A 27,514-nucleotide genomic window follows, 5' to 3' on the forward strand; every position below is an offset into this window, starting at 1 on the left:
ATGAGGGAACTGAGGCTCAGAGAAGTTAAGTGACTTGCCCAAGGTCACACAGCAGACATGTGGCGGAGCAGGATTCAAACCCATGACCTCTGACTCCAAAGCCCGGGCTCTTTCCACTGAGCCACGCTGCTTCTCTAATAATAATAACAATGTTGGTATTTGTTATGCACTTACTACGTGCCAAGCACTGTTCTAAGTGCTGGGGTAGATACAAGGTAATCAGGTTGTCCCACATGGGGCTCACAGTCTTCATCCCCATTTTATAGATGGGGGAACTGAGGCCCAGAGAAGTGAAGTGACTTGCCCAAAGTCACACAGCTGACAAGTGGTGGAGTGGGATTTGAACCATGACCTGTGACTCCAAAGCCCATGCTCTTTTCACTGAGCCACACTGCTTCCCACAAGGTTGTCCCTCTTGGGGCTCACAGTCTTAATCCCCATTTTACAGATGAGGTAACTGAGGCATAGAGAAGTTAAGTAGCTTGTCCAAGGTCACACAGCTGACATTAATCCAAGCCCTTGTGCCATCCCTCTGGATGACTGCATCAGCCTCCTTGCTGACCTCCCTGCCTCCCTCAGTCCATACTTCACTCTGCTATCCAAGTGCTTAGTACAGCGCTCGGTGCTCAGCTGACATTCAATAAATACCACTGATGGATTGATTGGGCTTTGCTGTCCCCCCAAGATAGCTGCAGCTGTTTCCAACTTGGCAGAAGGATGTCAAAAACAATTAATTTGGCTGCTTGCAACCATTTTTACCCACTCGGGCCCTATCACCGGGCCTTCCTACCCTTAATAGGGTCTTAACAATCTTGCAAGCCATGGCAGAGAATCTCGGTGATGGTGGCACATCACTTATTAATCAATCAACCGATAATAACGAGTTCTTACTGTGTGCAGAGCATTGTACTACGTGCTTTTTAACATTCAGATCACTTACATTTCTCCTGGGGTTTCCTTCCAAGTCCAGTCCACGCTGACGCATGATCTTGGCATAGATGGGAGCCCAGGGAGATGGCGATCTCATTTCATTTTCATATCTGTAGATGAGTGGAGAAAATGAAGTCTGTTTCAACCAGTTAAAGAAAACATCTTCCAGCTCAAAATGCAACAGCAGAGCAGCATTTTTAAATGAGTACTCTTTCCCGTACAATCCAATTCGTCATCTTTTTAAAACCACTGTTGAGCAAATCAGTCGATCCGTGGTATTTATTGAGTGCTTACTATGCGCAGAGCACTGTACTGAGCGCTTGGGTGAGTAAAACTCAACAGGACTAGCCGACACGTTCCACGCCCATAACAAGCAATTGAGCAAATGAAAATGTGTTAATGAAAACCTTAACTAAGAGCTGATTTAAGAGTCCCTGGAAGCTCATGGTCAGGAATTTCTGTTGGAGGAGAGGGCCGGGCATGTCCTTCCCCTACTGAGAGCTCACCTCCTCCAGGAGGCCTTCCCAGACTGAGCCCCCTTTTTCCTCTCCTCCTCTGCTTCCCGTCCCCACAGCACTTGTATATATTTGTACAGATTTATTACTCTATTTCACTTGTGCATACTTACTACTCTATTTTGTTAATGTTGTGCATAGAGCTATAATTATATTTATTCTGACGATTTTGACACCTGTTAACATGTTTTGTTTTGTTGTCTGTCTCCCCCTTCTAGACTGTGAGCCTGTTGTTGGGTAGGGACCATCTCTATATATTACCGACTTGAACTTCCCAAGCGCTTAGTACAGTGCTCTGCACACAGTAAGTGCTCAATAAATATGATTGATTGAATGAATGGGCAACCCGTGAGGATTTTTGAGGGGAGATGATGCTTTACAAACAATGACCCAAGTAGCAGAATACAGTGCGGATTGGAGAGGGCAAGAAGCAGGGGCTGCGGAATATCCGCTCACTTAGGGTTAATTACTTTAGTAGAGCACATAGCCCAGCGCCAGATGCAAGAGGGTGCGAATAATAAAAAAAATATTAATAATGATGGCATTTGTTAAGCGCTTACCATGTGCAAAGCACTATGTGATTAGGAGCCGGGGGGCCTGGCTCACTTCCCATTCATTCATTCATTCAATCATATTTATGGAGCGCTTACTATGTGCAGATCACTATACTAAGTGCTTGGAAAGTACAATTCAGCAACAAATAGAGAAAATCCCTGCCCACAACAGGCTCACTGTCTAGAAGGGGGGAGCAGAGAAGCAGCGTGGCTCAGTGGAAAGATCAGGGGCTTGGGAGTCAGAGGTCTTGGGTTCTAATCCCGGCTCCGCCATTTGTCAGCTGGGTGACGTTGGGCAAGGCACTTAATAATAATAATAATGATGATGGCATTTATTAAGCGCTTACTATGTGCAAAGCACTGTTCTAAGCGCTGAGGAGGTTACAAGGTGATCAGGTAGGCCCGCGGGGGGCTCACAGTCTTAATCCCCCATTTTCCAGATGAGGGAACTGAGGCCCAGAGAAGTTAAGTGACTTGCCCAAAGTCACCCAGCTGACAATTGGCAGAGGCAGGATTTGAACCCATGACCTCTGACTCCAAAGCCCGGGCTCTTTTCCACTGACCTCTGTGCCTCAGTTCCCTCATCTGTAAAATGGGGATGAAGACTGTGAGCCCCATGTGGGACAACCTGATCACCTTGTAACCTCCCCAGCGCTTAGAACAGTGCTTTGCACATAGTAAGTGTTGTCCACTAGCGGACTTGACATGACTGACTCCATTTTGTGTATGCTGACAGTAACCCTCTATTTGTGCAGGCTGAGAGAACAAGTCTGCAACAGACGCCTCCACCAAGGAACACGCAACCGAAGATAACGAGAATTTACCTCCCTATTAACGAGAATTTACAGACCTATCTACGCAAGGCCATAGGGCAAATAACAACATCTTGCACAAGGCCGTAGGAACGGAGAACAAAGAGAATTCATAACACCCTGCTGGTCCCAACTGAATTCCTGAAATTTCCAAATGCCCCATTCCCATGTTGCTGTAACTCAATGAAAGGCACAGTGATATTGGGATTGGGGCTGCTTGTCACTCGTCCCTCTCCCGGGAGGTGAACGGGCAGGTAGCCACTTTCCTTCTTTACTGCTCTATCTGAACTCATGTCTCCGAATCATTTTTCCTATCGGCGTCACCACCCTGGGTACAAGAACCCTGCGGCCGATTTACACCGAGTTAACCTATTTTGCACCCTACTTGTCGATAACAGTAAGTGCTTAATAAATGCCATTATTATTATTATTATTATTATTCCCAAGCGCTTAGTACAGTGCTCTGCACACAGAAAGCGCTCAATAAATACGATTGACTGATGATTATTATGTCATTATCCCCCCCCGCCCCCGGCGCTTAGAACGATCTTTTAGACTGTGAGCCCACTCTTTTACACTGTGAGCCCACTGTTGGGTAGGGTCCGTCTCAATATGTTGCCATCTTGTACATCCCAAGCGCTTAGTACAGTGCTCTGCACACAGTAAGCGCTCAATAAATATGTTTGATTATTATTATTATTATCCCCCCCGGCGCTTAGAACGGTCTTTTAGACTGTGAGCCCACTGTTGGGTAGGGACTGTCTCTATATGTTGCCACCTTGTACTTCCCAAGCGCTTAGTCCAGTGCTCTGCACACAGTAAGCGCTCAATAAATACGATTGATTGATTGTGAGCCCACTCTTCTAGACTGTGAGCCCACTGTTGGGTAGGGACTGTCTCTATATGTTGCCATCTTGTACTTCCCAAGCGCTTAGTACAGTGCTCTGCACACAGTAAGCGCTCAATAAAAGCGATTGATTGTGAGCCCACTCTTTTAGACTGTGAGCCCACTGTTGGGTAGGGACTGTCTCTATAGGTTGCCACCTTGGACTTCCCAAGCGCTTAGTACAGTGCTCTGCACACAGTAAGCGCTCAATAAATATGATTGATTGTGAGCCCACTCTTTTAGACTGTGAGCCCACTGTTGGGTAGGGACTGTCTCTATATGTCGCCAACTTGGACTTCCCAAGCGCTTAGTACAGTGCTCTGCACACAGTAAGTACTCAATAAATACGATTGATTGATTGTGAGCCCACTCTTTTAGACTGTGAGCCCACTGTTGGGTAGGGGCTGTCTCTATAGGTTGCCACCTTGGACTTCCCAAGCGCTTAGTCCAGTGCTCTGCACACAGTAAGCGCTCAATAAATACGATTGATTGATTGATTGATTGGCACATAGTAAGCGCTTAACAAATGCCATCATTATTATAGGTAAAGAGGCCTGCTTTGTGGGGCGCAAAGGCCACTCGAGGTCCTCGCCTCAGGCGGGGCCTGGCCCTGACGCAGCGCGGCGGCCGCGCGCACGCACGCACGTACGCACGCCCCCCCGCGGTGACTCGGCACGTCGCGTGCGTGCGCGCCCCCGAGCGGGCGACCACGTGGTCTTCGCCGGGCGCGCCGCCGCGGGCCTGGAAGGGGACACGAGGTGAGCGGCCGCGCGGGGGGGAAATCAATCAATCAATCAATCAATCAATCGTATTTATTGAGCGCTTCCTGTGTGCAGAGCACTGTACTAAGCGCCTGGGAAGTCCAAGTTGGCAACATCTAGAGACGGTCCCTACCCAACAGTGGGCTCACAGTCTAGAAGGGGGAGACAGACAGCAAAACCAGACATAGTAACAAAATAAAATAAATAGAACAGATATGTACAAGTAAAATAAATCAATAAATGGAGTAATAAATCCGTACAAGCATCTGTACGGGTGCTGTGGGGAAGGGAAGGAGGGGGCTCAGTGTGGGAAGGCCTCCTGGAGGAGGTGAGCTCTCAGTAGGGCCTGGAAGGGAGGAAGAGAGCTAAAGAAAGAAAAAAGAAAGAAAGAAAGAGGGAGGGTCTCCCCATCGCCTTCCCAGGGAAAGCCGCTTGGCCACGGCCCGGGAGCCAACTTGGACTTCCCAAGCGCTTAGTAATAATAATGTTGGTATTTGTTAATCAGTCAATCAATCCTATTTATTGAGCGCTTACTGTGTCCCCAGCGCTTGGAACAGTGCTTTGCACATCGTAAGCGCTTAAGAAATGCCATCATTCATTCATTCAATCGTATTTATTGAGCGCTTACTGTGTGCAGAGCACTGGACGAAGCGCCTAGGGAGTCCAACCTCATGCCACCTCTGCTCCTTGCTTGCTGCTGGCCCTTGCCGTAATAATAATGCTGGCATTTATTAAGTGCTTAGCATGTGCAAAGCACTTTTAATAATAATGATAGCATTTGTTAAGTGCTTACTATGTGCAAAGCACTGTTCTAAGCGCTGGGGAGGTTACAGGGTGATCAGGTTGTCCCACGGGGGGCTCACAGTCTTTACCCCCATTTTAATAATAATAATAATAATAATAATTATGGCATTTGTTAAGCGCTTACTATGTGCAAAGTACTGTTCTAAGCGCTGGGGAGGATACAAGGTCATCAGGTTGTCCCACGTGGGGCTCACAGTCTTAATCCCCATTTTACAGATGAGGGAATTGAGGCTCAGAGAAGTTGTGACTTGCCCAAAGTCACACAGCTGACAACTTAGAACAGTGCTTTGCACATAGTAAGCGCTTAACAAATGCCATCATTATTACTAATTAGAACCCACGACCTCTGCCTCCAAAGCCCGTGCCCTTTCCACTGACCCACGCTGCTTCTCTGGCTTGCAAATCGCTTAGCTGCTCTGTGCCTCGCTTTCCTCATCTGTAAAGTGGGGATTAACTACTTTTTTTTTTTTAAACCTACACACCTTTGCTTGGTTGTCTGCCTCCCCCTTCTAGACTGTGAGCCCGCTGTTAGGTAGGGACTGTCTCTAGATGTTACCAACTTGGACTTCCCAAGGGCTTAGTCCAGTGCTCTGCATGCAGTAAGCGCTCAATAAATACGGTTGAATGAACTTAGATTGTGAGCCCCTTGTGGGGTAGGGGCTGTGGCCGACCGGATGAATCGTGTGCCCATCTCTGGCACCAGTAAATGTTTTAATACCGCTGTTATTATATTAGGATGGTCAGGGCCCTCCTGCCGGGAATGGGGGGGCCACATCCTTGCTCTGCACACAGTAAGCGCTCAATAAGTACGATTGATTGATTGATCCAGGTTGATGTGGAGAGGGAGCAAGGGATGTGAGCCAGCCCGGGGTGGCAGCGGGCCAGCCGGCTGGCTCTCCAAGGAGAAGTGAGAAAGGCCAAGGGAAGGGAGGGCCGTGCAGGCTTCCTGAGGATAAATCCCCAACTCCCGCTGTTCCCAGAGCAGAGGAAGCACCAGCCTCTGGCTCACCCATTTCCCCACCACACCTTTCTGCTGACACGGGCAAAAAGAACAAATGCTGTCAGCCACCCTAATGGGTCGGGACACTAATGCCAATAATCCCATAGGAATAATAATAATAATTGGCATTTGTTAAACGCTTACTATGTGCAAAGCACTGTTCTAATCAATCAATCATAATGAGCGCTTACTGTGTGCAGTAATAATAATAATTGGCATGTGTTAAGCGCTTACTATGTGCAAAGCACTGTTCTAATCAATCAATCATATTGAGCGCTTACTGTGTGAGCGCTTGGGAAGTCCAAGTTGGCAACATGTAGAGACAGTCCCTACCCAACAGTGGGCTCACAGTCTAGAAGGGGGAGACAGAGAACAAAACCAAACATACTAACAAAATAAAATAAATAGAATAGATAGGTACAAGTAAAATAAATAAATAAATAAATACAGTAATAAATATGTACAAACATATATACATATATACAGGTATATATGTAAGTGCTGGGGAGGATACAAGGTGATCAGGTTGTCCCATGTGGGGCTTACATATAGAGACAGTCCCTACCCAACAGTGGGCTCACAGTCTAAAAGGGGGCTACTTTCCACTTCCTGGGCTCTTTCCACTGAGCCATGCTCCTTTACTATAATCAATCAATCAGTGTATGGAGCGCTTCCTGTGTGAGAAGCACTGGTCTGGGCACTTGGGACAGAACAGTATGGAAGAGTTGATAAATTTTTTAGACTGTGAGCCCACTGTTGGGTAGGGACTGTCTCTTTATGTTGCCAACTTGTACTTCCCAAGCGCTTAGTACAGTGCTCTGCACACAGGAAGCGCTCAATAAATACGATTGATGATGATGATAAATACATTCCCTGCCCTCAAGGATTTCCCAGTCCAGAAGGGGAGTCAGACAGGGAAGTGCTTTCCCTCTTTGCCTTTGTTTCCTCAACTGTAAAATGGGGATCAAAAACCTCTTTTCCCTCCCTCTTAAACTATGAGCTCCAGGTGAAACAGAGAGAGTTCAGATTGCTTTCTATAATAAATAATTGTGGTGTTTGTTAAACTCTTACTACATGCCGAGCACTGTACTGAGCACTAGGGCAGATACAAGATAATCAGATCCCACATGGAGTTCACAGCCTACCCCAGTGTGCGGTGCCTGGCACACACTATGCGCTTAACAAATGCTGTAATTATTAATTCTTGGCACTTGGGAAGCAGTGTCGCCTAGTGGGTAGCGCACGGGCCTGGGTTCTAAACCCAGCATCGCCGCTTGTCTGCTGTGTGAAGTCACTTCATTTCTCTGCCTGTTACCTCATCTGTAAAATGGGGATTAAGATGGCGAGGCCCATGAGGGACATGGACTGTGTCCAAATTGATTAGCTTGTGTCTACCCCAGTGCTTAGAAGAGCGCCTGGCACATAGTAAGCATTTAGCCAATCAATCAATCAATCGTATTTATTGAGCGCTTATTGTGTGCAGAGCACTGGACTAGGCGCTTGGGAAGTACAAGTTGGCAACATAGAGACAGTCCCTACTCAACAGTGGGCTCACAGTCTAGAAGGGGGAGACAGAGAACAAAACCAAACATATTAACAAAATAAAATAAATACAATAGATATGTACAAGTAAAATAGAGTAAGAAATATGTACAAACATATATACATATATACAGGTGCTGTGGGGAAGGGAAGGAGGTAAGACGGGGGAATGGAGAGGGGGGCAAGGGGGAGAGGAAGGAGGGGCTCAAGGGTACTTTTTATTATTTTAATACTTTTATTATTATTATCCATTCCAGTTTGGGTGTGTGAGTATAGTTGGGTTGCATCTGGAGTCCTGTACTGTGAGCTCGTCTTGAGGCTGAGTTTGGAGGAACATTATGGTGGTTGTCTTTGGACGTATGTGGATGTACTTGCCCAAATTCCTACCTTATCTCCACCAATAACCCATTTCGGACCTCTCCTCCGTACATTTATTGAATCCCTTTTTGCACAGCTGCCTCTAGGAGAAGTGTTTGTTCTTGTTAGTCTTCTGTGCAACCCTTCGGCTATTGGTCAGTGGATAGAGCACTGTTCCGAGGACCAGGAGACTTGAGTTCTGGGCCCGGTTTGGTCTGTAACTGGTTAAATAATAATCATGATACTTGTTAAGCACTTACTATGTGCCAAGCACTGTTCTAAGCACTGGGGTAGATACAAGTTAATCGGGTTGGACACAGACCCTGTCCCACATGGGGCTCACACTCTTAATCCCCGTTTTACAGATGAGGTCGCCGAGGCCCAGAGAAGTGACTTGTCCAAGGTCATACAGCAGACCAGTGGCAGAGTTGGGATTAGAGCCCATGACCTTCTCCACTAAGCCATGCTGCTTAAGGGGGGTGAAGGCTACACAAACATTTTGCCATGTTCTGCCCCACTACTGATAATAATAATAATAATGGCATTTATTAAGTGCTTACTATGTGCAGAGCACTGATGATACATTGCACTCCGTGTCCTAGGGGAAATACGACTGGCAAGGGCTAGAGAGTGTGAATCCTGCTGTGTAAGCCTCTACTCTAGATAATGAATTCCTCTACCCGGGATTCCTGGGCTTGATGGCTGAGCACCGGAGATGTCAAGTTTTTCTTTTGAGCGCCGGGGTGAAAAGGGAGTAGGCATTTTAGAGAGGATTTAGGACTGGGAGGAAACAGGCTTCCAAGAGGTAGTAGGCTGGAGAGCCAGAAATTTGGGTCTTTCCAGCACCAAATGGAAACTTTCAGGCCCAGGCATATTTTCCTTCGCACTGAATTTAACACTGGTGAAACCAAATACAGTTGTTGGTCTGCTTCTTTGCCATGCTTCTTTTGGCTAGGAAGACTTCCCTCCACCTCATTTGTAAAGTAGCACTATATCTGGGTACAAGATTTCTCCTTGGTGCTTTGTGGTAATAATAATAATAATGGCATTGTTGAATGCCAGTTGCTGGGGTAGATAGGGAGTTTTGCTGGGGTAGATAGAGAGTTATGAGGTTGTACACAGTCCCTGTCTCACACAAGGCTTGTAGTCTGTCACCCCATTTTATAGATCAATCAATCAATCAATCATATTTATTGAGCACTTACTATGTGCAGAGCACTGTACTAAGCGCTTGGGAAGTACAAATTGGCAACATATAGAGACAGTCCCTACCCAACATTGGGCTCACAGTCTAAAAGGGGGAGACAGAGAAAAAAAAAAGAAAACCAAACATACTAACAAAATAAAATAAATAGAATAGATATGTACAAGTAAAATAAATAAATAGAGTAATAAATATGTACAAACATATATACATATATACAGGCGCTGTGGGGAAGGGAAGGAGGTAAGATGGGGGGATGGAGAGGGGGATGAGGGGGAGATGAGGAAACTTGAGGCCTTGGAAGTTTAGTGACTTGCCTATGGTCACATACCTGGGCCTGTGGTGGAGCTGGCACTTGAAACTGGGTTTTCTGGCTAGTTCCTTCCACTAGGCCCTGTTGCCAAAGAGCACATTCTCCTTCACTTTAAATGTCAGAGATACAGCTCTAAAAACACAGCACAGCATGCCAGCGGGCTCCAGCATTCTGAACAGGTGTGACCCGGTTAAACCAGGAATTGCCCACTACAAAGCACAACTGTCATCTCTTTTGGCCAAATGCAGATTTCAGCTTTTGTTTTCTTAACCTCTTTAGAGAAAGCAGTCAAAGGGGCTGTGGTCTTTGTTTCCACCAAAAGAACTCACTGCATTCTTCTGCTGAGATTTACTGCATCCAGAAAATCATGACCAAGCGCAGTGAGTCTCCTTTTATCAGTAGAGTCTTATCAGAAAAAGATTGTAAACGGAAAAAGACCTCATTTTTTCTCCTGTGCCTTTCTGTTACACAGAATTGAAAAATCCGAGAAAAGGACCCGGACGCAACAGGGTGAGTTCCATCAAATCCCAAATCCCTGGCTTTGGAGATCAGATTTGTTCTTCTGGTGGGCTTACATTGTATTGGTTTTTGTTACCCTTCGCAGTGCCCTGCATTTTACATGTATGTGTGAACCCTAATAAACCCTAAATACTTTGCAAATGTACCCCAAGTATCTGTGTGAGGAAGGTAGCATTCTTATTTCCATTTTATGAAAGCATCTGAAGCCCAAAGAGTGACTGGGGCAGGACATAGAATTTATTCACATTGAGTCCTGTCCCATTACCACCTCAGAAGCAGCGTGGCCTAGTGGAAAGGCAAAGGCCTAGGATTCAGAGGGCCTGGATTCTAATCCAGGCTCTGCCAGTTGCTTACTGTGTGACCTTGGGCAAGTCACTTCACTTCTCTGTGCCTCAGCTACCTCATCTGTAAAATGGGGATTAAATTGTCCTTCGTCCAGTTTAGACTGTGAGCCCCTTTTGGGACAGGGACTGTGTCCAACCTGATAAAGTTTTATCTACCTCAGTGCTTAGAGCAGTGCTTCACGCATGGTAAGCACTTAACACATACCATTTAAGAGAAAAAAACAACTCACATTTTCTGTTGGCTCATGTGGGATTAATACCGGTCCAGGATCTCTGCCTCTCTGTTTTACGGGCCTGTGGCTGTTCCAGCTGGAGTTGGAAGCTCCGGAATTTAGCAGCAGCTTTTAGCTCTAGCCGAGGCCACCTTAGAGTGCCCTGAGCAGATTCCTTACTACTTGAACCTCTTGTCTTTTTCCTCCGCCACAGTTCAGGAGTCTCACTGTTTGGGGAAACTCAGAGAAAGTTGTGTGGCGTTAGCCAGAAAAGATGGGGAATCACTGCACGAGGCCATGTGATCCCTGAGCAGTGCATTATGCTTTTTATAGCTCTAGAGGTGGAATCGTAAGTATCCCGGAACGTTAAAAAGAAAAAAAAAATCCATTCGATAGTCATAATTGTAATTATGGTATTTGTTAAGCACTGGCTATGTGTCAAATCCTGTTCCAAACCCTGGGGAAGATACAATATAATCAGGTCAGACACAGTTCCTGTCCCACACAGTGCTCACAATCTAAGTAGGAGAACAGGTATTGAATCTCCATTTTATGGATGTGGTAACTGAGGCACAGAGAAGTTAAGCTACTTTCCCAAGGTCACACAGCAGGTGTCTGGCAGAGGATTAGATCCCAGGCCCAGGCTCTTTCCACTAGGTCTCACAGCTCCTCCTTCACATGTCCCCTTTTATTATTAAGATGAACCCTCCTATTGCCTAAAAATTAATGATTTCCTTATTAACTCTTTCTCGGTCTCCTTCAAGGTAAACGTTACTTAAAGAGAATTTCTTTCCTTTCTGCTGTGACAGGGGCCCCATGCTTGCCTGACTGCCTCGGCTTAGTCTGATCTATGAGAGGGACAGAATGCTGAGATGACAGATGACATTTTTCTTTTGGCCGTACCCTCGGCGGGCAGGGTGTGGGAGAACTTTTCCAGAGGAAATGATCTTGGTTGTCTTCTGGCCTTAGCAGTGCAGTTGGCAGTGGCGGCACTTAGGAAGCTGTTGTGGGTGGAGCGGGAGAGGAAGTCTCCTCCTCACAGTTCCCCAGCAACGAATAAGTACCAGCTACTGCTCCTGGCATCTACTTCTGCAGGTCACATAGTGATCATTAAGGTAGCTTAATGACGATCACCAGGTACCCAAACTCAAGTTTGGGATAAGGAAGGAATGGAGCAGCCCACACGGGGTTCTCCTGGAACTGGAGAAAGGGGTTGAGTCCATCCCGAACCCCTGTGTTAAGGAAAATTCAGTCTGTAAAAACCCCTGGTCTGCTGCTGTGCACCTGGCCCCAGTGCTGTGGTGAAAGAACATTCCCTAATTCTCCGGTTGGCAAGGAAAACAAATGGCACGGCAGAACTGAGTTAACCTGCATCTGGACTAACACCTTGTGCGCAAGTTTTTTCTTAGATTTACTCGTGTCGATTTGTGGATCCGTGTTGCAGCGATAGAACGCTCCTTAATTCTTCAAAAGCCTTCTAGCAAAATCAGGTCATGGAAACACGCGTTACAGAACAACTGACGGTAGTGATTTTTGATATGTGTGCTCTCTCCTCATGTTAATTAGAATCCAGAAGCCAAACAACAAGGGAAGAAGGACCCAGGAGTGCCTCAGATTTTCCATTTCAAAGAACATGCCAAGAAGGCAGCAGAGATGAAGAAGAAAAGGGTAGGAATTTTAACCTAGGGGCAGGGCTCAGGCCGATTTGGGAAAGGGAGGTCTATCAGATGGGGGTGATCCTTGAAAAATCTTGGAAATAGATCAAATTTGAATAAAAAATGTGTTGAAGCCTGCTCTTCACATCTCTCCACCCTAAAAGACTCCCGCTTTTTTGCATTTATTCCACCTGTACCAGAACATTGTTATTGATGCCAGAAAATGATTTAAAGAACCTCTGAAAATTTTCAAAACAGATATTGAAAACCTACCAACGTATGAACACAAGCTATTATCCCAACTACTCAGAAAGTCACCATTGCACTCAGACATAAAAAGTGCAAAGCACTTGGATTTAAAAAAAGCCACACAATTTATGGCATTTGGTAAAGAGCTTACTATGCATCTTGCACTGTTCTAAGTGCTGGGGAAGAAGTTCATCAGGCCAGTTAGAATCCCGTAGGGTTCAGAGTCTAAGTAGGAGGGAGAACAGGTAATGAACCCTCATTTTACATTTGAGGAAATTGAGGCACAGAAAAGTAAGTGACTCGCCCAGGGTCACACAGCAAGCTAGTGGCAGAGCCACCAGGTCCTCTAACTTCCAGCCCCATGCTTTTTCCACTAAACCACACTGCTATTACTCGATGTTGTACTTTTTGAGATGGGTAAGTACGGAGGAGATGCTCCGCTTAAACACATGGAACATTAAAAAGATGCTACAGCCTCTAGTAAGATGCCCCATTATCACCATTTTTTTTAGAAGTAAAGTGAAAAGTCAAGCTGCAGCAGCATTATGGCATCGACCTGTTCTTCACTGCTGCCAAAAACCATGCCAAAGTCCTCCTGGTCTGGCTATTCAAGAATATCACCGACCACCTACTCCTGGAATTGCAATGTGGCTTCACATTACAATAGGCATAACTTTGGAGCATGTTGGAAATACGAGTGCTGAGAGAAGACTTAAGATGAAATTAAATCAAAATGACAGGCCTGTCATTTGAGGAGAATGTCAGAATGTGACACTGCACACAGAGACAAAACCATTTCTTCTGACCCTGAATTCCAGATAGATGACTATTGTTGGAAGACTGTTTCTTAATTCGCCAAAAGCATTTTAACAACATTTGTCATGAAAATGGGCATTATGGGAGACCTGAGTGTCCAAAGGGCAAGTCTGTGCACTCCTAGATGTGGAGAAGGGATGAAACAAAAGATATCTGAAGAATCTGAAAGTCACTGGTGCATTATTCCTGGACCGTTGGGAGAATTGGGGTTTGTAAACCCTTGTAGGTTTGAATGGAGGAGAGAAATGGTTCCTGCCTGGGCACTGGGTAGAAATCTGCTCAGGACCCCTGCTTGGCTTGGACTCCAATCGGCCCTCGGGACAGGGAGGCACGGCTGCTTCTGACTTCCATCAGCTCCCCAAAAATGCCCTTACATACCCCCAGCAAAGTAGCCCAAACAGGTTACTCCAGCAACAGAGCTGGCCCAGCCCTCCCAAAGGCGCTATAAAGTCTGGGGATCCTGTCCATTAAAGAAATGCAGCTGAGTTAGCTTATTTTTAGAGCACCCCTCTAGCCCACCAATTTTACCAATGAAGCAAACCTTTCAATGAAAGAATTGGGAGGTTGTTCATAAGACGGTCCCCCAGGAATCCTGATTTGTTTAATACACTTGCTAAATGTCTGTGTAGCTCTATATCCTTCCTCTCTTCCTCCCATTCTCCTCATTTCACCTCTGTGTTTCTGGGCCGTATCCAAATGTAGCATTGATATTTTCACTGATGTTATGTTGTCTTTCTTAGATGGGAAACTCCTAAAAGGGGAGGGGGGGGGGGGGCCTTGCCTATTTAACTCACTCTGGGTGGTGCCTGGCCAGTTTCACATGCAGATAAATTATTTTAATTAGCTATATAGTAAGAAGATGTGTAATTTACATTTAGTATATGATTCAAAGAAGACTGGCAAAGGATAAGTATACTACACCCAGTAATGGTGAAGCCAGTGAGACACCTGAAGATGAGATGGAAATTCTGCATTGTTTAAACCCACTAGATACACTGCTAGAGGCATTTAAAGCCAAACTGGATATCGTTTTGGGGAACAGGGTAAGGTAGCACTAGGAAAAATATAGCTTTCCTGGGGTGGGGAAGAAGAACTGGATCTGACCTGAAAGGATCAGCTCTAGTTGCTGAAATGGCCATTTCATGTTCAGATATTTGCGCTGTATTCTAATTCCTAGGTCAATACCTTTTAGGCAATCCTAACAGCTGTTCCACTTCACCTCCTCTTGTAATGCCAGTATGCCTGGTGACTCTTTCGGAATAAAGACCTAATGCACTTCCAGAGAAGGAGACACACCTTGCGGGTTAATGTCGGTGATGTTTTCTCTGCCGATAGGTGGAGGAGATGAGAGAGAAGCAGCGAGTTGCCAGGGAAAAGGAAAAGAATAAACGGAGAAGCCTGGAGAGCTTCCAGCAAGATGCCCTGAAGAGACAGAGGCAGTTTGAACAGAAGGTAAAGAGCGCAGTTAACAGTGACGGTTTTTCTGGGAATGTCTGAGTTTCGCAAGAAAGGACAGGGAAAGAGGGAATTAGTTAAACTTCCTTCCCTACTCAAGAGTTTTAAGACCTCTAACCTGTTCTAACTTTACTCAACTTCAGACCTGATTTCTCTCAAGAGCATAAATGTGTCTAGTGGAAAGTGGTATGTGAAAGGGAAATAGAGATATGGTTCAACGAACCCTCCATTTATGGAATTACCCTAAAACCAGGTCTAGGGTACCTTGAGTAGAAAGTCTGTTCTGGAATTTACTGCTCAGAGAAGTCTTTGTGAACTCACATATCCTCAGCCTTGAAATGATAATAATAACAACCAAAATTGCAGTATTTGTTAAGGACTTACTTTGTGCCAGGCACTGTAGTAAGCATTGGGGTGGACACAAGCAAATTGGGGTGGACACAGTCCCTGTCCCATATAATAATGATGGCATTTGTTAAGTGCTTACTATGTGCAAAGCACTGTTCTAAGCACTTGGGGGATACAAGGTGATCAGGTTGTCCCACGGGGGGCTCACAGTCTCAATCCCCATTTTACAAATGAGGTAACTGAGACCCAGAGAAGTGAAGTGATTTGCCCAAGGTCACACAGCAGACAAGTGGCAAAGCCTGGATTGGAACCCATGACCTTCCGACTCCCAGCCCCACGCTGTACCCACTATGCCAGCCTCTCCCCTTGAGATTTGACTCTATCCCCCTGCTCTATCCATTGGACCACAATGCCTCCCAAGAGAAACTTAAGGCATGGTCTCTCCCCACATGCAGCTTACATTCTAATGGGGAGACAGACCTACAATTATTGACAAGTTACAGATCAAAAGTAATTGACTGCATATATATAAAATGCAAGAATAGAGACAAAGAAACCAAATGCAAGTGGCTGCTGAGTTGATGTGACTCGGGAAATGGGAAATAATGGAGGAAGCGTTGCTGGAGGAGGTGGGATTTTGGGAGGGCTTTCAACGTGGTGGGAGCTGTAGTCTGTTGGCGTGGGCGGGTCTGGCCATTGCCCCTGGTTCTTCAGTAACTGGCCGTTTGACAATTGCCAAAGTCAGGCCTGATAGTTGGAAGAAAAAAGGAAAATTTGCTCCCTCTGCCCAGACAACAGCACCACCTGAAGAACAGTTTGGGAGCTCTGGCTGCAGGTGATTGAAATGTTTCCACTATTGTACATAAGACTTTTCCTCCCACCGGCCTTAGGCACTTTACAAGTGTTTTCTCAAGAGATAGGTAGGAGGCAGCAGCCAATACTGGTCATCCACCGATCACATGTCGTGAGCCTTGAGAATGAGGATTGTGCAGGCAAATGAATTTGCTCATTTTTTTTTTTGTGACCCCCATGTCTAAAAAGGAAGTGTCGGTGTGCTACTTGAACGTGCCACCTTCCGCTTTGTCGGCTCTCTTTCTGTCCGTGTGGTGCGGGAAGGGGTAAATGAGTTACACCTTTCGTGTCCGTTGGGATTGAGGTCTCTGGAGGGGTGAGCATAAATTTGTTAAAATGAGTGCCCCGTTGATATTCCACTGCCTTTCATCCTGGGAGACTGTTAGAGACTCAGCCAGCTGCTCTTTTGGAACTTGGCTTCAGAATTACTTTCATATTCAAGGTTTTAACCACCCCCCCACCAAACAGTCAACTCGAAAATGGGGCTTTGGGATAATAATAATAATGATGATGGCATTTGTTAAGCGCTTACTATGTTTAAAGCACTGTTCTAAGCGCTGATGTGAAGAGAAAGGTTTGGTGCCAGAATCCCCTTGGCTTCCTTCCCTGTCTCCCCCTCCCTCTTAAAAACAAAAGCAGAACAACTCTCCACATTGTGTTTTGCTGTAGGAGATGGACTTGAAAAACTTGGAGAAGGTTGTCCAGCTGGAAAATGAGAACTCCCGAAAAGCCTACTACCGGGAGTTTAAAAAGGTACGTACGTAGCCTAGGCTGTGAATGTTATTTAGGGGTCTTCATAAGACTTCACTCCTCCATCGTGAAGCAAGGACTTTTGTGCCTTTCTGATCTTCCTGTTGGAAATAAAACGTAGCGGCTGGAGGGCGCACAGCCATAGTTCTCCGAGTAGTGAGCTGTAAGTGCATAGTTAGCTAATGACGTAGGAGGTGTTACTGTCCGATCTGCAAGGTTTGTTGATGCATTTTGGCTTAGATCCAGGGTGGCAAATTGTGCTGAGCAGTTCTTGACTCTCCTCTGACTCAGGTAACTCGCTCAGTGGAAAGAACCCGGGCTTGGGAGTCAGAGGTCATGGGTTCTAATCCCGGCTCCGCCAGTTGTCAGCTGTGTGACTTTGGGCAAGTCACTTAACTTCTCTGTGCCTCAGCTCATCTGTAAAATGGGGATGAAGACTGTGAGCCCCATGTGGGACAACCTGATCACCTTGTATCCTCCCCAGTGCTTAGAACAGTGCTTTGTACATAGTAAGCGCTTAACAAATGCCATTATTATTATTATTAGCCACTCCTTCCAGCCAGAGACTAGTTCCCAGAAGCCCCCCCCTTGGAGCACCCTGTAGCCCACCCACCATTCAGATTTTCCTTCCTTCCCTCTCTGCTATCGCATGAAATAGCCAGGAGCGCGAGTGGGGGTGTTAAAAAATACTCCCAGATGACGCTGACACAAATGCTGAATGCTCTCTGTCTGAAAAACCCAAATCCTAGTAATGCAGTTTTTATCCTAATCAGAATCCTGGTGTCAATAATGCAGTTTTTATCCTAATCAGATTCTATCTTTCCTCTTTGGAAGGTTCTAGTCCACCCCTCTTTCCTGATAACAAGATGCAAAGTCATAAAATCTGTCTTATTCCTTATGGTTGGCCATCCTTTTTTCAGGTGGTTGAAGCGGCAGATGTGATCCTTGAAGTCTTGGATGTCAGAGACCCTCAGGGGTGCCGATGTCCTCAAGTGGAGCAGGCGGTGGTGCAGGCGGGAACAAATAAGAAACTTGTTCTGGTCCTGAACAAGATAGGTACCAAAGATGGGAAGGCCACTGGGTCAGTTTTCATGTCAAGCCAGGGTGGGAGTGGCAGTTCTGAGCAACTTGGAGTGTAGTGGGACTTGGTAGAAAATGAAGACATTTTTCTCACCAGCCCACCGTTTTTCTTGCTTTCCTTTCCAGATCTGGTTTCTAAAGCAATTGTGGAGAAGTGGCTGAAATACCTAAGAAATGAGTTTCCGACAGTCGCTTTCAAAGCTTCTACCCAACAGCAGAATAAGAACTTGGTAAGGATCTAGGCACCAGCAAAATGGGAATCCAGAAGCAGAGCCGAGAGAAAAGCACTAGGGCCAGTCTGAGACCAGTGTTCTGTTTTGGGGTTTTTTTTTTTTTTTTTTTTCAGACAATGGTCAGCATAAGGGCAAAATAGCTGAATTATGGGCTCAGATATTCTGCATCCTCATGGCTAGTCGGTCAGTTAATCACTGGTATTTATTGAGCACTTACTGCGTGCAGGGCTCTTAGTAAGCGCTTGGAAGAGTACAGTGTAACAGAGTTGGTAGATATGTTCCCTTTTAGACTGTGAGCCCACTGTTGGGTAGGGACTGTCTCTATATGTTGCCAACTTGTACTTCCCAAGCGCTTAGTACAGTACTCTGCACACAGTAAGCGCTCAATAAATATGATTGATGATGATATGTTCCCTGCCCACAAGGCGCTTGCAGCATAAAGGCCGTGACTCTGGTTAAATCATCATGGTGGGGTCAGAGTGAATACGGTTAGACCAGCAAACATAAAGCCACATGCTTTCTGGGGCACCTGACACATATGAAGTATTATTCCTGCTAGAGTCCAAATACCTGGCCTGTGATGGGAAAGAGGCAGCAGTCTACAACCGCTGAATTCCACGAAGCATCTGAGGTGGTTAGACACCTCTCCTTCACTCAGTTGTGTCTTTGAGATTTACTTTTAATCACCCTCTCGCTTCCTCCTCAGCAACGAAGTAAAGTCCCGGTGAAGCAGGCCTCTGCCGAACTTCTGAGTAGCGGTGCCTGCATTGGGGCCGACTGCCTGATGAAAGTCCTAGGGAACTATTGCCGGAACCAGGACATCAAGACTGCCATCAGTGTAGGCGTGGTCGGTGAGAAGGCAGCTTTTGTTTGATTCCCATCTGACCCGGACCTTGAGCGTATTGTCTGGAGGATGGCTTGACCAGAGGTGTCATTGGCCGTTCTTGTCTTTAGTAAACGCTCCTATGCGCCAAATACTGTGCTACGTGCTGGGACAGATAAAGAGATTTTCAGACCGGACGCAATCCCTGTTCCCCACAGTGCTCACAGTCCAACAGGTGGGCAGAGCAGCCATCTTAACCCCATTTTACAGATGATAAAACCGAGGCCCAGAGAAGTTAAGTGGCTTGGCCAAGGTCACCCAGCAGGTTAATGGAACCTGGGTCTTCTGACTCTCACCGTCATGTTCTTGGGAGTAGGCTAAGCCACTGTCATGATTCAGGAGGTCCGTACTGCCTGCATGGAAAGCTTTGTCGACCAGATTTTGGCTCTGAAGGCTCATTAGTCTTTTGCACAGAGGTACAGTGGATTGTAGGTTGCAAAACTAAAGTTCCTCGTGGTGCTACAGTTCTAGGCTGGCAGTGATAAGTGGGCTCGTGCAGCCAATAGTCAGTGAACAGAGAGGTTCCTCTTTTCCATAGTGCCAGGGTCAGTTTCACAGCCAGAACTCTAGAGATCCCCATTTTACAAATCAGGGGCTACATCTGGCGTATGAAAATAAAGTCCCCGGAACTCAGTGGACAAACCTTGCAGAGCAAGTGCTGGTCAAATTTACAAGTGGAGAGAAATTGATTATAGGGTAAGCTAATGGAGTCTGTTAGCCTTTGGAAAGACCCTTCACCCCTTAAACTGGACAAAGTACTTCATATGAGGAACAAACTATTCTCTTGAACCTAGAAGGGTCAGTCAAAGCGACAGCCTTAGGGATCTTTTCTGGTTCAGGATGTAGAAACGGAGATGCAGCAAGGCTCAATGATAGCAGCTTGCCTACTTTCCATATATCATGCCTGCTGTGGGACCTTGGGCAAGTCACTTCACTTCTCTGAGCCTCAGTTACCTGTAAAATGGGGATTAAGAGTGTGAACCACATGTGGGAGAGGGACTTGTGTCCAACCTGATTAAGTTGTATCTACTCCAGGGGTTAGGACAGTGCTTAATAAGTGCCATAATTATTACTGTTATTATATCAGCTTAAAGTAGCAAAACAAGGTATACATTTTAGAGGTTTATGGATGACGTCTTCTTGCAGGTTTCCCCAATGTCGGAAAAAGCAGTTTAATCAACAGCCTGAAGCGGGCCCGGGCCTGCAGCGTTGGAGCGACCCCCGGAGTCACCAAGTAAGAAAAAAATATCTAACTTTGCGCACAGCTGTCAAACTGAGGCCCTACCTGATGTTTACAACTTAGCCTCAGCCTGCTGCCCCATTTCCCATGCTGTGGTCTTAGGGGCCCAAGCCCATGCCCGAATGTGCCCTGAACTATGTCCTCCCTCGCTAGGTGCCTACAAGAAGTTCACCTGGACAAACACATCAAACTCTTGGACTGTCCTGGCATAGTCATGGCCACCTCTGCTTCTGATGCAGCCATGATCCTGCGCAACTGCATGAAGATTGAACAGCTGGCGGACCCGGTTGGGCCGGTGGAAGCCATCCTCAGACGCTGCAACAAGGAGCAGGTACTTGGCTCTCTGGGGAAAAGGGACAGCTGGAAAGATTGGCTGGATGTCAAGAGGAAGCTGACCCACATTTCTTTTGCCCTCTTACCCCATCAGATCATCCAACATTATCGCATTTCTGATTTCAAAAGCACCACAGAATTCCTGGCCCTGTTGGCCCGGCGTTTAGGGAAGCTGAAGAAAGGAGGGACTCCTGATCATGAGAAAGCAGCCAAATCTGTACTGACGGACTGGATGAGGTGAGAAAGGTCGGAGTTCCTGCTGCTTTGCGGAGCTCCGAGGCAACTCTAGGTGGATGGGAGAGCCCCAGCAAGCCAATGATCAATCAATCTATCAATCGTATTGAGCGCTTACTGTGTGCAGAGCACTGTACTAAGTGCTTGGGAAGTACAAGTTGGCAACACATAGAGACAGTCCCTACCCAACAGTGGGCTCACAGTCTAAAAACTTAGACTGTGATCACCTCCGTAGCTTTCGCCCTGTTGTTTTGTAGCTCCTCCCTGAGCAAAACCAACTCATTTCCTAAATCCAAGAGGCTCTGAGTGCGGGAAATAATTCCTAGGTCTGGGCTGAGACGTCAGAAGGTTCTGATGTCGAAAGGGAAGAAACTCAGAGCCAGTGGAGTAGAGCTAATAACTGATTTATTCAGGGGAGTGGATGGACTGCCGAAGGTTACAAGGCAAGGAGGGTGCAGCTGAGAGGAGCGAGAAGCTGGAGCTTTTACAGTTTGTAGGGATCGCTCCTACCGACTCTTTGATTATACTTTCCCAAGTGTTAAGTACAGTGCCCTGCACATAGTAAGCTCTCACTGATAACTAAGGGCCTCTCTCTCTGATTCAGGGACTAGTTGATATTCCTAATTGGCTGAAGAACAGAGCATCTAGTACAGTGCTGATCCACTAGGAAACTGTCAGCAAAGTGAGAGAGAGAGAGAGAGAGAGAAGAAGAGAGGAGAGGGAGAGAGAGAAAGAGAGACACTAAAAATGGAGTCAGTATGACCAATCCTCTGGCCACACGACAGAAGAGTAGCATGGCCTAGTGGAAAGAACACAGGGGAAATCAGAGGACCTGGGTTCTGATCCTGGCTCTGCCCCTTGCTTGCTGTGTTACCTTGGGCAGTCAACTAATTTCTCTGGTCTCACTTTCCTCATATGTAAAATGGGGGATTAAATACCCATTCTACTTAGGGTACTAAGTAGTAGTAAGTACCTAGTACTGAGTACTTAGACTAAGAGCCCCAAGGAGCATGGCTTAGTGGAAAGAGCCCGGGCTTGGGAGTCAGAGGTCGTGGGTTCTAATCCTGGCTCCGCCACTTGTCAGCTGTGTGACCTTGGGCAAGTCTCTTATATTCTCTGGGCCTCAGTTACCTCATCTGGAAAATGGGGATGAAGACTGTGAGCCCGACGCGGGACAACCTGATAACCTTGTATCTATCCCAGTGCTTAGAACAGTGCTTGGCACATGGTAAGCACTTAACAAATACCATTATTCTTATTATTATGAGGGACAGGGACTGTATCCAACCTGATTATTTCTATCCAACCATTTAGTACAGTGCTTGATACACAGTAAGTGCTTAAAAAATACCACTGTATAGGATTGTACCTTGTTTTTCTCTGCCCCAGTCTCCTCTAAGAAGCCTTCCCTGACTAAGCTCTTCTATTCTCCCACCCACTTCTGCACCACTCTAACTTGCTCCTTTATTCATCCTCACTCCCATCCCCACAGCACATATGTATGTATCTGTAATTTATTTATTTATCTATTTCTGTTGTCTCCTCCTCTACTCTGTGAGCTCGTTGTGGGCAGATCTGTTCGTCATTATATTGTTCTCTCCCAAGTGCTTGGTATAGTGCTTTGCACATAGTAAGTGCTCAGTAAATACAACTGAATGAATGAATTGGACAGCCCAAATTATCTGATCTGAGTCAGAGCTCAGTCAAAAGTAGAGTATATTGTTAAGGTCGAGTGTGGTGGGGGATGCCCTTCGCTTCCCATTAGGAGAGGAACAACAGGAATTCTGCTCCGTGCTCAAAACCCTATTTCTGTTTTCTTTTTTAGTGGGAAAATCAGTTACTTCACGCACCCACCAGAGACCCACACGTTGCCCACCCACATCAGTGCAGAGATTGTCACCGAAATGGGGAAAGCTTTCGATTTTGAGGCCCTCGAGCAGGGAAACGTGGAAGCCTTAGCAAGTAGGTGGTGACACAGGGCTGCCGGCTCTGGAATTCTAAACCCCTTGTCTGTTTGGAAGCCCCAAGTTAAAAATAGCAGGGCTCAATTATGTTCTGTCTGGTAATCAGTTCAGTATTGAGGGTAGGTATATTTAGCAGTCATTATTTTTTTTGCACAGCCAATAAAGGTTCATTATGGCCCAGAGCAATATTTCTAATATTTAAATTTTACTCATCTCTCCTCCTTTTTCTAATAGGTAACACTGGCCACTGCTGGTATCCACAGGGGAACACAGAACCTCCCAAGGGAGTGCTCTGCCCGCAGGCTGTTATGCTAAATTTAGTTCAGCCTGCTAACCCCAGTTCTGCACCCTCTCCCCAGCTGCTCACCCCCATGAACCCGTTGTGGGCAGGGATAGTTTTTATTTGTTGCTGAATTGTACTTCCCAAGCGCTTAGTACAGTGCTCTGCACATAGTAAGTGCTCAATAAATATGATTGAATGAATCTCCCTGGTTGGAGGCCTAAAATGGGCAGACAGGCCACCCTTGACCAGTGTAGTCTCTGGGTCAAGATGCTTCGGACCCTTAATTGTGACCTGGAATAGGAGCCAACTTCTGAACTGGATAAGATTAGTTGGCCTGACTATATTTCAGGGATTTCTCACTGAAGCTGAAATGAAAGCCGTCAAGTTAAAACTTCATTTCCACTCCCCCCGTTCCTATCTTTTTTTGTATTCTCAGAGGAAGGGGTTCAGTAAGAGGAGAGGGAGTAATGAGAAAGCTTCTGGGAAAGTTGTAATGCACGGGGCTCTAAAGAACTTGTTTTGTGTCTTAAGTAATGCCTTCTGGGCCAAGTGGCATTGGCATGCAGACATTAGGCTTCACCAGTGGAATTGAAGAGGCAATGGAGGAGGAAGAGCTCAGTGAAGAAGGAAGTGGAGAGGAGGAAGAAGCCATGGCTGATGACAGAGATCCAGAGGTACAAAATACCTTCTTCACTGACTATGTAATGTTAGTGATAATCTCAGTAGGATTTACCCCTTCCCCACCGTACAGATTCCAGATCGGTTCAGTACTACCAGTGGACAATGTCCTGGGTATTTTTCACAGATCAATAATTGGTTTATCTCTGCTCCACCCTCTGAAAATATTGTATATTTACATTTTACGCTTAAGTTTTATGCCTCAGCTGTTACCTAGCCTAATGGTTCAGTTAGCTAATTTTCCTAATTTAACGAATGGACAGATTTAGGCCCACAAAGGGAAGTGGTGTTCCCAAAGGCCATCCAGCCAGTCAGTGACCAGGGCAGCAGAAGGATTTTTGGCTTCTAGCCTGGTGGCTCACAGAGCCGCAAATTGGAAATGGCTGTTGAAATGCTCTTGAGAAAAAGTCAGGAGTAACTGCCTACTCTGCATTTGATTTCAGAGTAATCGGCAGGTGTTTGCCAGTTGATCATTCAGCTGTTTCCCTCTTCTTCATTGGCAGTTGGGGGACATCACTGTGGAAATAAAGAGCAACAAAAGCCAAAAAGCAGAGGTAACGCGGGTGGTTCCCCGAGCACCAAATCTGCAGGACATCCAGGCATTGGATCCCCTTCTCCAGGGTCAGGGTCTTCTGGCGGCAAGCAAGAAGAGGAAGAAGTTGCAGAAGAGAGCAGGTTGGTGGGATGCAAGTAAAAACAGAGCTGGGTGGGCTACGATCAGTGGCTCGGTTGACACGGCCCAAGTGAAGTGAAAGATGGAGCAATTGTTTGGGGAATCTGTCCCATTTAGGCCAAAAAATAACCCAGCATCAAAGTATATCTGGGGCGGGTAAACCAGGGAATTGTTCACTCCTTTACTTCATTGGGGCTGTTGCAGATTTACAGGATTGGGGACAGGGTGGCACATCAGCTGAATAATTTTTCTTCATTGCATTGCAGGAATCAGAAAAATCTCATTCTCTTCAGAAAAATAGTGTCTGTGGTTGTTCAGCCCTTGCCCAGAGCTGAAGAAGCTGTGTTTTAGTTTCTCAGAAGGCTCCTGAGCCATGTATATGGGTTCAGCCAGCTGGGGGAAGATGGAGCTTTTTGGCTCAAAGAAAAGGGCCCCCTAACTAGGCCAGAACTGAGTTTAAGTGGAATTCTCCCTTTCCAGAAAATTAGTTCAAAAAGATCAGGCTTAGTCCCAAACCATGCATTTAGTGAAATTTACCTACATTTGCAAGAACACCAGGGAAAATAGAATGTGGTGTTTTTTGTCTAGTTTCAGCAAGGAGTCTACTTGGCCAGGATGGCACCTTTTTTCAGGTGTTTTTGCACATTGTAAATTTTGCAGGGCCAATGAAGATGATTAAGAGATTAGGGAACAAAGTGGATGTGAATACGTTTTACACAGTTAGGTAGCATTTGACTCCCTGAGTACCATTTATAAATTCATTCATATTTGTTGAGTGCTGACTTTGTGCAGAGTACTTGGTGCTTAGAAGGGTGTACAGTAAATGTAAAAAAAAAAAAAAAATCCCTGACCTCAGAGCGTACAGTCCAATAGGAAGTCAGGTATGAGGATCAGACACAATTTGGAACAGGAGGAAAGCTTCGATGCCATTAGTAGCAGCACAAGTATGGAAAATAACTTGATATTCACAAGTGCTGATTGTGGCCTTGGGGACGACATGACCAGGACAAGTGGTACTTAGTTGGGCAGTGCCCCCTGAATGAGGTGGGGAGGGAGGGGGTCATTTGGGATTGAAGGGGAAGGGAGTTCCAGGCAAGGGGCCAGAGATGGCAATGCCGAGAATGAGTTACAGTTCAGTTAGCTTGGGACAACACCTCTCGATCCAGGAGGAATGAAGTGGTTGCTCATAATTTGTTTTTCCCCTTTCTTAGATAAAATTGCAACAAAGCTGTCTGATACTCTGGTAGCTGCCATGGACTTTACATTCGCAGATGATTGATATGCAGAGATTGGATGGAACAGCAGCCAAAGCCTCAGGATTGCATCATTCCCAAAACGGGCACTTTGCTGGGAAGGCAGTGAGTGACTAAAATTTGGTTTTCTCCTCTGCTGGAGGAGGGAAAAAGAATGCCAGGCTGAAGCCCTGCAAAAGTCCCAGCTAGGAAAACCAGAAGCGTGACCTGTGCTGCTTCACAACCCCTTGGAGACTGGCAGAGGAATAGAAAGGGCAGAGCAAGGACATTTCAGGCAAGACTTTGGCAACTCCTCAATTGACAGCAGGCTGTGAGATTTAAATCGGATGTTGTCAGCCTCTTGCACAAGGAGAAGTGAGAGTCTTGTGTACTGACAACCAAATCCTTTATTCCTCATTTTAAATAAAATGAGTATGGGATGATTTGAACAAGAAACTATGTTGCTGCTCAGGAGTTCTAACAGGGTACTGAGGAAGAAAACAGTGAGTTCAGGTTTGTTCCCTGTTCAGTGTAGAACAGGACATTCGGTGACAGCAGCAGTAGAGGGGTCACCTGCTTCTGAGTGAGGAGTAGCTGACTTGTGTTTTAATTACGTCTGGAAAATCCCTTTCCTATTAATCTTGTTTGAAAACACATGGCCTTCATTCTCTTGCAATACATGAGTCACAAAAGACATATCACCCCCATCATAGGTGCTTGAAATCATTCTATTGTTGGAAAATGACATCCGCCTTCATAGTCTGTAATCATTGTTTCACTGCTTACCCTCCTCTGAATGCCAGATGTTGCACTTTCCCGTTCAGTGTTTTATGATCCATACCAAAATTCCCTCAGCCCCTCCAAACTGTCTTTTAGAATGATTTCTTGTAGCGGATGACTTTCCATTGCCTTTCCTCCGTTAACAGCCCACTGAGGTGGCAGTAAAACCATACTAAGGGTAGAAATCCTCTATAGGCATTTGACAATTAAAGGGCTCCGAAAGAAAATTGCAGGGTGGGAAGTGGGGTGTCAGGAGAATCCCTCTAAGGGAGTGGTTCGTCTACCTAAGAGTCTGAGTGCTTTGTTTTGACCCACTTACTGCCACCTGTGTGGGGCTGATAATACCTAATATTTGCTCAAAAGACCGAAAACTTCAGAAGGGTTTTCAGCTCTATAAATTGCAAATGTGTCCTGAGAAGAAAAAGAAATATATATCCCAATCTTTGTATATCTTCCACTGCCATGGATGGTTCTAAGGTATAGCCTTGGGCCATCTGTAGCAGAAAGTGGCAAACTGCCTTGTTGCCAAATAGCCAGAAGATATTGGTGGGCAAGGGGGAGAAATCACAGATCTGAGATCCACCCTTCCCTTCTGTACCCCTTTGCCCTTTGATATTTGCCCCAGCTGCACACTACTTATATGAATATTCTTCTACTCTTCTGTTTCTCCGATCTCTAATTTATTTTAATATCCATCTCCGCTTGTAGCTTCTTGTGGGAAGGGAGCACCTCTACCAAACTCTATTATATTGTACTTTCCCAAGCACGTAGTAAGTCAATGGAAAAATCTCATGTTGAGATTTAACCTTCAAAGGAAAGCACGGATAAAAATAAAATTCTGAAACTCTGAAGAAATATTTGACCAAGTACAGACTTTTCATGTTATTTCCAGTTTCTTCCTTTGCTCCGCAGGGTCCTCAGGCCTTGCTCGGTCAAATTCGTTTACCTATGCACAGCTTCAGTGGGGTCGAAACCTATCTCCTTATGCTACCCACAAACTCTGCAAAACCATGGACTTGTTTG

At 45.9% G+C, this 27,514-nt stretch overlaps 1 protein-coding gene and 1 long non-coding RNA gene across 2 annotated transcripts in view; one reads left to right on the forward strand and one right to left on the reverse strand.

Moving 5' to 3' along the window:
• Positions 1–988: 988 nt before the first annotated feature.
• Positions 989–27,514, reverse strand: part of LOC119929772 — a 29,957-nt gene continuing 3,431 nt past the window's right edge. The window contains exon 3 of the long non-coding RNA XR_005451587.1: positions 989–1,040. This is a non-coding gene — a long non-coding RNA (uncharacterized LOC119929772). The remainder of the gene's footprint in view (positions 1,041–27,514) is intronic.
• On the forward strand, positions 4,422–26,160 carry GNL3L (G protein nucleolar 3 like). The gene is made up of 16 exons (XM_038748050.1): positions 4,422–4,455; positions 9,958–10,058; positions 10,151–10,188; positions 12,320–12,421; positions 14,809–14,925; positions 16,798–16,881; positions 17,799–17,934; positions 18,085–18,188; positions 18,898–19,042; positions 20,221–20,308; positions 20,468–20,645; positions 20,742–20,884; positions 22,707–22,843; positions 23,660–23,802; positions 24,310–24,481; positions 25,691–26,160. Exons 2-16 carry the CDS (start codon positions 10,046–10,048, stop codon positions 25,756–25,758), a joined length of 1,668 nt encoding a protein of 555 aa, XP_038603978.1. The 5' UTR covers positions 4,422–4,455; positions 9,958–10,045; the 3' UTR covers positions 25,759–26,160.

The sequence above is a fragment of the Tachyglossus aculeatus genome, chromosome 6 (assembly GCF_015852505.1).
Source record: "Tachyglossus aculeatus isolate mTacAcu1 chromosome 6, mTacAcu1.pri, whole genome shotgun sequence".
Taxonomy (NCBI): domain Eukaryota; kingdom Metazoa; phylum Chordata; class Mammalia; order Monotremata; family Tachyglossidae; genus Tachyglossus; species Tachyglossus aculeatus.

Excerpts from the sequence above, each read along its gene's own strand:
- GNL3L (XM_038748050.1), top strand. Across the intron at positions 17,935-18,084 it reads TCTGGTCCTGAACAAGATAG|ATCTGGTTTCTAAAGCAATT; the intron begins GTACCAAAGATG and ends TTTCCTTTCCAG. Across the intron at positions 22,844-23,659 it reads AAACGTGGAAGCCTTAGCAA|TAATGCCTTCTGGGCCAAGT; the intron begins GTAGGTGGTGAC and ends TTGTGTCTTAAG.